The 12,894-nt window shown below is 35.2% G+C and overlaps 2 protein-coding genes across 4 annotated transcripts; one reads left to right on the forward strand and one right to left on the reverse strand.

Moving 5' to 3' along the window:
* Positions 1 to 54: 54 nt before the first annotated feature.
* LOC116767784 (dolichyl-diphosphooligosaccharide--protein glycosyltransferase 48 kDa subunit) lies at positions 55 to 2,788 on the reverse strand. The gene is made up of 7 exons (XM_032658266.2): positions 2,608 to 2,788; positions 2,233 to 2,471; positions 1,875 to 2,117; positions 1,596 to 1,739; positions 1,105 to 1,266; positions 493 to 723; positions 55 to 336 (listed from the first exon to the last, which is right to left on the reverse strand). Exons 1-7 carry the CDS (start codon positions 2,735 to 2,737, stop codon positions 178 to 180), a joined length of 1,308 nt encoding a protein of 435 aa, XP_032514157.2. The 5' UTR covers positions 2,738 to 2,788; the 3' UTR covers positions 55 to 177.
* A 226-nt stretch (positions 2,789 to 3,014) lies between these two features.
* On the forward strand, positions 3,015 to 10,266 carry LOC116767379 (ARF GTPase-activating protein Git). 3 transcript variants are annotated; one of them, XM_032657669.2, is made up of 12 exons: positions 3,015 to 3,217; positions 3,297 to 3,430; positions 3,504 to 3,616; positions 3,799 to 3,979; positions 4,332 to 4,462; positions 4,813 to 5,002; positions 5,071 to 5,143; positions 5,881 to 6,075; positions 6,280 to 6,416; positions 6,486 to 6,971; positions 7,271 to 7,492; positions 7,679 to 10,266. In XM_032657669.2, exons 1-12 carry the CDS (start codon positions 3,154 to 3,156, stop codon positions 7,844 to 7,846), a joined length of 2,094 nt encoding a protein of 697 aa, XP_032513560.1. In that variant the 5' UTR covers positions 3,015 to 3,153; the 3' UTR covers positions 7,847 to 10,266. The 3 variants fall into 3 exon arrangements, with proteins under 3 accessions (XP_032513560.1, XP_032513561.1, XP_061383397.1); XM_032657670.2 differs by having other exon boundaries at positions 6,486 to 6,911; XM_061527413.1 differs by lacking the exon at positions 3,504 to 3,616 and having other exon boundaries at positions 3,075 to 3,217.
* The last annotated feature ends 2,628 nt before the right edge of the window (positions 10,267 to 12,894 follow it).

The raw sequence follows: 12,894 nt of genomic DNA on the forward strand, positions 1-12,894 counted from the left end.
TTTAATAACACTTTATTTAATTCGATAATCGTAACATTGAATAAAAAACAAGCATATTTATTAGGTGTATAATTCAAATAACACACTCACAACTTTATAATGCTCACAATAAACATTGACACTCACTAATTTTATATTAAAACACAAATTTCGTGAATTCTGTGATATATTGCGCCCTTATTCAGCTTTGCTCTTAGGAGACTCTTCCTTGTAGTAGAGGAAGACAAATGAGAAGAGGAATACTCCTACCATCATGGAGAATGCACTCACATAGTAGGGGTAAGCGCTGGGTATGAACCTCTCATATTGTGTGTGCTGCAATGGGCGCACAGATACCTAGAATAAAACAAACATTATTTTCGATAAAAGAAAATCAAAACAACACACAAAAATCATTAATTTAAAATAACTATTTAGGTTAGATACAAGTAATTTTTCAATGTTACAAGCATTAAAAACTGTATATAATAATTTAATAGTATTTTTTTTCACCTGTGTAGAGTGATATAGTCTTGTATATCCGACCCTGTCATAATCAACCTTGAACTGGTAAACGCCCCATACATCGGGAACTTTGAAGATGGCCTCGTAGATGCCGTTAGGCTTCTTCTGAAGGGTTGTGCGGATGAAGGGATCGATACGGACAAACTCGAGCTGAACGTCACTAGCTTCAAATGGTTGCCATTTACCATTCTTGAGTTCCTCAATTTCAATTCTGTATACCTGTTAAAAAAGTTTTTATGAAAAAATTGTATAATAAAGAGGTTTACTTGTATTTGATATTGTTTTATTTATTAAAATAATTACATTATAATGTTAAAATGAGAATTGCTTACACAGAAATCGGATAAAAAAAAATATAACTTTATTAAGTCTAAGCTAAAAATAGTTTTTGCATGTTGTTATGTATTAGTTATACTCGGTTTTGTTAAAATAATAATATGATGCCAAATGTAATGTAGGTAGATTAGTTTATTTGTATTGGTCTCTGTCAGTCAGTTTGCTGCTTAGCACAATACAGACATGACGAATTTAATATTGTTTCATTGAATACTACACATGTATAATCTTAACTAGCAAAAAATTTATTTGACTTGTACGTACCACAGTATCGGTGATTGTGTAAGTATTCGAGGATTTTTTGTCACCCTGACGTTGGTGATGTACACTTTGGACGCGCAACTGGCCTCGTTCACCGAATACCCACTGACTGAGGTGTATGGACAACTGTTTGTTCCCGGACAGAGCAGACTTGATTTTGTCACCCTGTAATATACAATAATAATATATAGCCTCACACCATTATTACAGTAATGAGTGGTAAGGAGAACATTCTAGGTGCAATGTCCTTGTATCAGCAGAACTGCCCTAATTGTGTCAATAATTTAACTTAAAACATTATATAATTCTATTTTCAAAAATCACTCATTCTTTTATTAAAAGATCTCTATCTTCATGTTAATATATGTCTTATGTGAAATACATAAGTGTTAATTAGAATGAAATTTATAACAATTCCTCCTCCCTCTACGTAAAAATTATTAATTTTTTATCTTCTCTAATTTGTCATATAAAAGACCATTATGTGGACCTACATGGACTTTAGATACGGGAGAATTGAAAGCCTCATCAGAAAAGAAGAACAGAGATCCACTGAAGACAATTCGAGCATTGTTCCTTGCCTGAAGTGCTGCTATGAGCACTGTTTTACGACCCACAGCATGAGGGTACTCTTTCACCTGCAACATGTTATTAGCCAAAGTGTAAAATATAGACAATAATTTTACTTTATGCTAGGATATGTTGTAGAATAGGAGTGAAACAAAGGAAATAGTAAATAAAGTTTGACAAAATTATGGTCCTTATTTCCTCACCTGATTCTTGGGATTATAACTATAAGCTGTACTGTCAGCTGTCAGTATTGGCAATACCAAGCTATTGTCTTTGTCCAGAATCAAGCCGGTACCGTCAAACAGCAAGGGCTGGGTATTATGAGTTCCCACAATAGTGGGGGCATCAATTAGGTTCTTTGGTGACACTACTATTCTGGTGTGGTCACCTTCATCTAGACTATCATAGTTGAAATGATCAATAACGGCTGCAGATTCTTCATCCATCTAAGAAGATATTTTGAAATTGTTAAATTGCTCAAAAATAGGTCTATAGTACTACTTGACACATGTATTCCCAGGGTCAGTTTTGAAACCTTAATTCCATTTCATACTTTCTCACCTCGAAACCGCATTCCGAAGCAATTTCTCTGTACACATCGCCAGCGGCGGAGCTTCCAGCCATCAACACATTTCCACCATCATCGATGAACCTGGTAATTGCTTCAGTATCGAGCTGACCACCAAACTCAACCACAGACGGTGCAAACACCACCAAATTTTTATACAAATATTCTCCATACTTAGATAAAACTAGGTTAGCGTCATCAGCTAACTTGAAAGTCAAGGAGTAACCGCGTTCTGAAATGATTATAGAAGTCTAAATAAATGTAAACTCATTTTCACGTTGTATATTATGATAAACCACTTAATTTACAGATTCTTTAAGAATCTCAGTTAACCGGCACCTTATCTACACGCAATCGATTTTTCTTACCTTGCAAAGATTTGAAGAATAATGAGTGAGTTTCTCGGATATTTAAGTTATCTACTAGAACTAAAGTTTCTTTATCGGCAAAAGCTATCGATAAATAGCCTAAAAGGCCAAGAATTATTAAGTTTCTCATTTTTACAATTCTAATACACAGCTAATGTGTTTGACACTTCGCTACTCTGACGTGTTCAATTCAGTTTGCATTGTGCAGATAAAGATAATATTAAAAAAAATACTGTTACATTTTTTATTTAATATACGCTAAGATATGTAGTACATTTGCTTTTAAATTAACTAATTATTTACATAATATTAATATTTAAAATTGCATTTACAATTTACTAGGTACGTACCTTTAATCTATAACCCGTTTTACTAAATACATATAATTTGTCTATGGTACCTATCATAATTATTTTGATTGACACTTCATAAAATGTTTTATTTTTGTATTGAAGTTAATTATGTCTTGATAAATAGTTGTTCAAATTAATTGACCGTGGTATTAGTTCTTTTTATGATTAGGTCTTCCAGTAAAGTGAACAGAATATGATGTTGTCGCGTTCAAAACACCGCTCTTCGGTGGAAGTGTGTTCAGATTGTGGGGCATCAGGTTAAATTATAACTTCCATCATCGTTGTTAATTATTCCGGCATAATTTTTTATAATTATATTTCTATATGTGACTATAGATCCGTCATGGGCATCTATAAACAGAGGATTACTTCTGTGTGCCGAATGCTGCAGTGTCCATAGAAGTATGGGACGACATATATCGCATGTTAAATCCTTACGGCAGGGATCTTGGCCGCCTTCATTGTTATCTGTATGTACACAAGATAACTTTGTTTAATATGTGATAGGTTGTCTGCTATCTATAACATCTATATTTTACACAGATGGTGCAAGCTCTTACAGCTCAAAATGTAAACAGTATTTGGGAGCATTCTTTATTGGACACTTCAGCTCCAAAGCATTTACGAAAGAAACCACAGCCTAAAGATCCTCTCCAGTAAGATTTAGCTCTATATAAAATTTTTATTATTTAAATCTATTCTTACCAAAGAACTTTGATTATTAATTTGTTTACTTTCATAACTTTATTTTTATATATGTTAGAAGTATTACTTATCAAAGTGTGCATCAGAACTTTTTTTCAATATAATGGAAAGATGTTTTCTATATTTGTTACAGTCCAATCAAATCCGAGTTCATATTGGCTAAGCATTTGAGGCTGGCATATGTTCTACGAGCCAGGCGTGACGAGCCCCCCGGCGAGCTGGGCAGACAGTTACACAGTGCAGTCAGAAGCTCCTCATTAGATACAGCAATGAGATTGCTAGCTCAAGGAGCCGATCCCAATTACTTTAACCAGGTTAGTTAAGACATTCCTTTCATTGATTGAGATTAAGTTAAACATTCGAGGACAAATAATGAAATAAATTTTATGCTTTATATAACAGATAATTTATCCCACTTCCACTTACAGCAATGGAATATATGCAACCATTGTTCTTATGTAGTCTGTGACAGTAGTAAGTAATCGAGTTTGGAATTTTGATTAAGCTTGATTATTGTCAACTAGGCCATGGCAATATTAATAAAGTCTATGAAAGTTAAATTGGTTGCATTTAAAAAGGAATTTGAATTGTATAGTTATTTCTTGACAATACCCACGTACAGATAGGTACGTGACTAGATCTTATTAGGAATTATTTTTGGTTTAGGAGAAGGGAAACACTTGTCTTCATGTAGCGTGCCGGGCGGGACAGCCTGCGCAAGCTGAATTGTTGGTGGCCTGGGGTGCCGATCCTACTGCCCGGGATAGTATGGGCAATATGCCTGCCGACTGTGCCAGGTGGGTGGAACAGGTGTAATAAATGTGTTTTTATTTTACAGGGTCAAATTTTTGCAAGTCTTGTTAAGATTTAAAATAAAATAATTCGTCTCCATGTATGTATCGTCCGTCCTTATGAAAGATGCCAATTATCTATCATAGTACAGTATATTTGATTGAAGCATTAGTTTGAAATGATTGATGATCAATAACTATGGATTCCTTATAAATGTAACACCCACAGCCGCTGGAGCCTGTTCTTTTTTCATTGTATTTACATATATGGTAGTAGATTTTTTGTCATAACAAATATGAAGGTCCTTTAAATTTTGTGAGGTATCATTTAATAATAATGTGGTTTATACCAACAGAGTAGGTGGTCATACGGAGCTGGCGGATCGTATGACGGAGTTGGTGTACGAGTGTTCAGATAGACTCATCCAGTTCCTGACGGGGGCGAGGCCCGAGCACTCCGCCGGACGACATTACATAGTACCTCGGGCACACGACTCACATGAGATGACGGATGTGGCCAAGGCAGCTCGTGGAAAACTACAATTGGTGAGACGCACTTCCGGAATCTGTCGTCTGATACTATCCATGCTGTAACCACATTTATCCTGTTCCAGCTCCCCAACCATTTGTTTGAAGAGCTGGTGATGGATATCTACGATGAGATAGACCGTAGAGAGACTGAAGCGAGTGAGTTATGTGTAACCTGCCGTAGAATTACGAGAACCGTGACGCCGGGTCATATTGACCTGAATTTTATTAAAAAATTTTTTGGAGCTTTTACCTATATTAACCCAGGAAATTAGCTTTTTTATGTAACTCTGTGTGGTGGAATTTTACGCAACATTAGAGGTAATGAATAAGTCCAGCGAGTCTTACTCGGTCTTGACATTTCCAGCTGCAGGTGATACACACGCGCACGCACAGTGTTGGTGTGGGTGTTGCCACATTGCTTTACTTATTTCTCGTTAAAACTGGTGAAGTAGCTTTTGTTTTTCTGAATCTGACCCTGTGTCGAATCTTTATTGTCTAAACAGAACCCTAGAATAAGCCACAATACCAGCTGCGTGTTATGTCAATAATAATTCTTCAAAAAATCCTTCAAAGGTTCAGATTAATTAGTATTAAATATTAAGTCAATAAATAAAAGAAAGTCACGAAATGACTGCACCAGGAATGACGCCGGGTCGTAAACTGCTGCTGTCACCTTACCCACGCAGGATATACTAATGGAATGAGTAGAGGTATCGTGTTTCTCAGACTACACATACGATCAAACCAAATATCTCAAAAAAGTTGCCTCAGGTCAGTATGACCCAGCGTCATAGTCCCGGGTTAGGGACCAACAATATATATTTTTTTAATGTCAGGATTTGAACCTGCCATTTAATATATCGCCTTCTAGTTAGAAAAGACTTGTTTTCTAGTATGGCAGACGAGTGCCACGGGGCTAGAACGTTGTGGCGTGGCGTTTCTTCCCGTGAACCCCGCGCTCTCCGCTCCAAGGAATCAGGGCCGCCAGAAGTTGGCGAGACTGTCGGCACCTGAACTGGCCGCGCTGTTGAGGGACGTGCTGTTGGATGCTACCAGGAGACAAAGGATCGCCGCCCTACAACCTAGAGGTACTAGCTGTTGACCTTGACACAACCCATGTGACTGACGGTATTTCAATAAAATGGAGAGTCTGACAGGAAGTAGGTTTTGGTATGATTGTAGGTCTTTTCTACAATATTTCAGTAGAACCCTCAAGGTTGCTGGTAGATTCAACGAATCTTCCTGTTGCAAGATCAGTTTTCCAATTGTTCTTAAAGACGAATTTGTTCCAGGTCTCAGCGGTCCCTCGAACCCTCTTCTCTCCGCGACGCATCTCAAACATCTTTCGCAGATGTCAGACGACGAACCCCTGTATGACTCGGTTGCGTCCGACGAAGACTACGCCGCGCTGGCACCGATAGACCTCGACGTAAGTTATCTTCGTAGCAATGTTTAAGACAATACGTTTAATAAATTTAATTCCTCGTTTTGCGTTCAGATGTCCCACCTAGATCCGCGAGCCGGTGAAGTAGTAGCTTCCACTTACAACCCCTCGCTACCAACCGATCAATCCACATCCGATCCGACCCGGTCCCACTCGCCCAGCCCGGGGCTGAGCGTGCCCAAGAAGAAAACAGAAATAGAAAGTCTCAAGAAAGAGCTCGACAATCGAGATTCGACCATAACGGAACTCAAGAACCAGCTAAAGAATCTGCAGACCATAGTCGAGCAGCTCACCAAAGAGAACAGCGCACTGAAGACCAGCAGTGTGGACGACGATCACAGCATGACGTCACAGACCTCCATCAACGAGAGCAACAACACACTGGAGTTGTCACCTCAGGAGCGGGGGCGGAGTCTCGACACGGAACCTCTGACGTTATCCGAGGACGTGGAGTTGAGGCAAGCGGTGAAAACACGGCCGGTCAGTATGTTTGAGGCTAGGGAGGGACCAAAGAATAACTGGCAGGTTACTAAACACCAGGTACTAATCATTAATTATACTAATTTATAAATAGAGACCAATTAACGGTTTAAAGTTTTGCTATTCGTTAAATTTAACACGGGTGACGTAAATTGGAAGAAATCCCTATCAAATAATAAATTAATATCCAAAGAAACTTTTATTTTACAATTAAGATCCACTAACTAATATTTAAGTGGTTTGGTGGTAGGAGTAGAATTTGGCCTAGAAGATTAGAAATATGGAAGTGGAAACAATATTAATATTATTATTATTGAAGATGTTTATGATATAACTAATCATGCTGTGGTATTTTCCAGCTAACAAGTATTCCTGGTTTGGAACGCTCCTTGACTCAAGGTGCGCTAGAGGGGGCTTCGGTCCAGCAGGCCCCCTCGGGGGAGGTCCAATTGAGGGCGGAGGCCGTAACGCGCTGCATACAGGAACTGTGGGCCGCGGCGAGGCTCAGAAGACCACAACTGCCGGACTGCGCCGACTCTATCCGGAGAGCCGTCGCTGATCTGCTGTCGCTGTTCCCGCAGGTATATCCAAAACATGAACTGTTAATGTTATTTAATTTTTTCATCCCATGAAACTTAACATTATTGTCTCATCAATTGCTTGTACAGCTTCTATAAAAATATGAAGCCCATATGAATGATCAATGGGCATGCTGACCGTTTGTGTACGCTTACGATACGATTTAAAAAAGTTCCTTTATTTGTCAGACATGTACGGACAGTGCCCTCCAACAAGTCATATCAGAACTGCGGGCGGCCGGTGAAGCGGTGGTCCTATCTTGCAGCACTAGGGCTCCGCTGGACCAGGTGCGGGCGGCGGCCTACGACCTGGCCAAGGCCACCAAACTACTAGTCACGCACTTCACGCCCTCCTAGCGAAGCTACACCACACTGTAGTGCTAAAGTGTCTTGAACCGTTGAAACAGTGATGAGTGCATGCGTCTGTCATAAAAGATATCACAGAGACCATATTCTGGTTAGTGGTTAGGTGAAAGGAAACCTGGTTCATACTAAACATTACCAATGAAATCTTTTAATGTGTTGTCTACAAACATGTTAATAGCCACTACGATATTTCCTTGCTTTGGTGCTTGTTTTAACAAACATTAATCATTTCTACCGTCATATTGTTGATTGACATTCACATGCTTTGTATCCGTATGGGACTTCAGGTTTGCGAGTGGCTACTCGGTTTCAGGTTGTAAAACGAGGTACAGTATTGCTTGTTGTGGTTGTAATTCATATATAAAGGTTATTTATATATAGATAACAGTTTTTGTAAATGTATTGGGGTAGTTTTTGAAACGAATGTACGAAGCTCCGGTCGAGTGAGTAACCACTTTTTGAAAGTATGATATGTTGTTTTAATGTTGTTGTACACAAATAACTAAAGACTATTCTGAAATGTACAAAAAATTTTATTATTTTTGTTGTGTATCCGATGTAGTAGGAACTAATAAGAATTTTAACAATTTCCTCATTGAAATATCTTTATAAAATAACTCAAAACAAACAACTCTCAAATGTCATGCTTTAAATGTTTTTTTTTATCTGTGCCATAAATGTAACATTGATACTAACAATGTTCACAAACACAAACACATGTACATCACAATATAGAGTACAAAAAAATAATTTTTAAACAGTTTCCGAGTTTATTTCGATAGATGCAATTATTGATCATTGTAAATATGTAAGGGATACGATTGTTACTGGCTTCAGTGTTACATAACATGCTCACGTCGTATTTTATCTGTGAGTTAACAGTTTATGAATGTTGTAAATGTATTATAAAACTGCCTTTGATTAATATTAACACATTATATGTATGGGAATGCTAGTTTTTGATGTTGTCTATAGGTGCTTATTATAATAATGCCTTTGTGCGGTCAACTGTAAACAAGATTGTTGCAGTATTAGTTCAATCCTATGAACTCGTGTTATTTTATAGCCGACTTGTGAGATGAAATTCCTTGGACGTTTTTAAGTAAGGGAACTGAATATCACGTTCCCGATCGTGGTCGTGTAATGGCAATAGTTTTGCGTTGACTGTACGAGTAATGTTATTGTGCCTGAAATGTTAATGTTATATCGAAATTTTTTAGATAGCTAGTTATATACTATATTTTATCAGTTGAGTAGATTTTATACCAATGTTCCACTATGATCTTGTAGATATGGTGTCTTGTGAATTGATGTGTACGGTGATGTTTGACTCTATAAAGGAAAATTTACTAATGGTTGATTGCATCTTATAAAAATGGTCACAAATTTGTACTAATTAATTATTAATATATTATTTTATATGATTCCTTAATGTTATTATCTGTAAATAGTACTTCTGTGGGATTTTTTCGTTCAATCGTCATAGCCGTTTCATTATGATCTAAGTTATTTCATAGCTTAGGAACTTTAAAGTTGTGTTCATTTTAATTTTTAAGCTAATATAATTTGCGTACATGCTTTAATGTCTATATTTTATAGTATTATTTTTTAATTTCTCTTAGTTAATATACGGAGTTCTATTTACAGAGGTATGCGTCGAATTCTTGATGTGTAGGCATAAAGCAGTTATACATTCGTATTATGTGATCGCATTATGTGCCAATATATGTAAAAGACGTATTTTATTAGCACTACTTTTTACTGTCCCGTTTCCTAAAGCACTCACTAAGCTGTATTGTATGCTTGGTATAAATCATTTACATGAAATATAAACACACACAAGTAATAAATAATAAATGATTATTTATTAACAAAAACGGTATTGTCACTTGTCATTGTGACATCTCATAATAGACAATCGGTGTTATTTATTAGCGGTATAACAGAATAGTTAAATTTTGTGAATATTTAAAGTAACAAAGCTAAGTTCTCCATTAATAAATCCTGGCACATGATAGTAGTATACAAGTAAATAAATGACAAACTGAAAACTGTTTGTTTAGTGTGACAATGTAAACTTATAGTAAGGACGCGGGAGTCGAAATATCGGTTGTGAACTTAGCTAACCTCTTTACAAAATTGATTATAAATGTTTTTATTTTCAGCCTACCATTAAAGGAAAGTTTTTTGTTTAAGTTTTAATTCTATAGAACCATAAGTATAACCAAAACTGTATTTTATCCAAGCGTACATTTATATCACATGTTTATATTATTTAGAGTTAATAGTTTAAGCAACACTTAAATAAATAATAAAATTTCAGTTGTTGGCAACACCTAGGAAACGGGAGTCCAAATTAACGATTCGAGAATTTATAATTTATATTATAATAATTAAATATTGATTTACAAGATGCCTTTTTTTCTCTCCTTCACAGTTTCCTGTGTATAAAATGTTTTTTTTTAATTATTATACAGAGCAGTTCTAGTCAACGCCATGTTTAATATTATCACGAAGCGATCTGTAGCTGTTATTTATTAGATTAACTTTCACTTAAATTATTTTTCTTTACTTTATGGATTTTCGTGGCCCTCATTCTGGGTCAATTATGAACCATATAGAATATTTTGAAATTTAGTTGCCAATTACATGGATCTTTTGCGGCAGACCCAGACAGATACACCGCTGAAGTCTCTTCCCCGTTGGGAACGTTGAATCGCTGTTTGGTGAGACAATATCGAATATCCTCTCCCCGATCACAAACTTAACGGTGACGGGCAATTACGCTGGAACAAGTCAGCAGTTTTTGATGTGATGCGAAATTTAATTGCATCTTATCATTGGCCAAAAGTTTTTTGTTCTACTTGAGATCCGACGCGAGATGCGACAACCGTTTTATTCTTACTTACATACATTATTCTGTTCACGTTTCTTGTATATTTTCTCTATAAATTATCGAAACAGATAAAGTTTGTTTACAAAGAGAGAACTTATTTGAAGTCCTGCAAATGAAGTTCAAAGGCTGGTCTTCCGGCAGTGGATCTTCGTGATCTAAATCCAAAACTGACGAGATGGTAATACTTAGATTAATTTCTCCTCAGATACCTACCTGCCTCGGTTGCGTCCTGTCACTGACAATTCTGTGGCGTCCTCCTCCGTCTCGCCGCGTATAATATCTCCGGAAGTAACTAGCATTAGGGCGAGGACAATATCGGATACTCTTTGATTGCGACTAAATTTGAATACGCTCACTATCGAATTTCCTCTTACAATTAAGAAAATCGTAATCCAGTTTTGGGAATTAAAGAACATTATTATTTTATTAAATTCTGTAAATTGAAATAAAACAAACAATTTATTAAAATATTTATTTCTATGTAAGTAAATCCATTACTGTAAATAGTTTTATAAGCCTTAATTTTTGATTATAAATTGATTTGACGTTACTTTGACCTCGTTGTTTTGTACGATTGTTATTTAAGCGAAGCTCCCCTGTACGACCCTCTTATATTTAAAAACGAAAACAAACTTTAAAAATAATATCATCCTCTTAAAATTTGGCTTTTCAATTATTTACAAATGGCTATGTTTATTACAAATTACTATATAGTAGCAACCTTGGACAATAATTATACCTACATAGGTAAAATACCACAACTGACATTGAATTCATGACATTTGAAGTTGTATTGTCATTACAATAAAGATTCTCATTATTGTACACAGAGGACAAGGTTTGCTCATTAGTTTTTGTGTTTGAGTTGCTTATATTATTATAAGTATATATCGTAATTTTTCTTCAAAATATTTTTTTATACGATAGCGGAAATTGATGTTAATCGCATAAAAAAATATAAATTATTAAAAAAAAACTACAATCACTAACACGCGAATTATAATCTGTATCATTGTTAAAACTAAATAAGACTTTACCATTTAAATGAACCTACTTGTTCCAGCTACGTGTAGCGTTTTGAGCATTGAACAAATATATATTTTCGTAGTCATTAAAGGTCTTAGATACAACAAACTCGACTACTAACCGAAAATAATCGTATTAACGATTGCTATTAAGCAATACTTAAATTTTATGAGAAAATATTACCAATACCAATAAAATACAGGGGAGTATATAATCCAAATATGATTTAAACATAATACCTACCACACAGATACTAAAAGTTTAAATAAACCTTAAAATCTCTCAAAATGATTTACATTGTATGTAAATGGTTTACAATAAGTATGATTTACAAAAACAATAAATCGGCTTTTATGAAAAATATTTTCCCTGAATCCAAGGCAAGTTATGTCAATAAAAAAAAAACCATAATTCTGTTTCAAGTTAAATAAAATATTTTTTTATATTATTTTATTTGGTCGACTAATACAATACGAAAAATCTAAAAACTTTTTTAAAGGTGTTTGAAAAAATGAGAAAACTAGTTTCTTGAAGACCAAATAAGCATGCGGCATTAACATTACAATGAATTAGACTACTCCAAAAACAATACAAGAATGAACTACTTTAAAAGTCAAATAAGTATTTGGCAATAGTTTAGTAACTACAAGTGATCTTCTACTTGTTAGTTATAGTGGTGGCCTTGCTACGTACCTACAATTATATAAATGATAATACAAACCATAACAAAAATATATTAAGAACTCTACTACTATACTAAAATACTATTTTAATAAAACTAATATCAATAATATCAGTAACTGTAAAAGTGCCAGAATCTACAATCGTTTGTGGTATTAGAAAACAATATTTGGCATTGTCACATCAAATATTTGCTTAAAATGTTTCTGTATAATGTTTTTAAATAACTGGCAACCTGCAAACTTAAAAAAAAATTACTCATTCAACAGAACATCTATAAAAATGGACTACTATAGAATAATAAGAATCTATCGAGATTTAAACGAAATGTTTGATTTTGTTCAACTATGACAGATACGTAAATACAAAAATCGATAACAAATAAAATTAAACATACATTTCTTAAAATGAAAAAGTGATTCGGGAACTAATAAAA

This window comes from Danaus plexippus (genome assembly GCF_018135715.1).
Source record: "Danaus plexippus chromosome 9 unlocalized genomic scaffold, MEX_DaPlex mxdp_26, whole genome shotgun sequence".
Taxonomy (NCBI): domain Eukaryota; kingdom Metazoa; phylum Arthropoda; class Insecta; order Lepidoptera; family Nymphalidae; genus Danaus; species Danaus plexippus.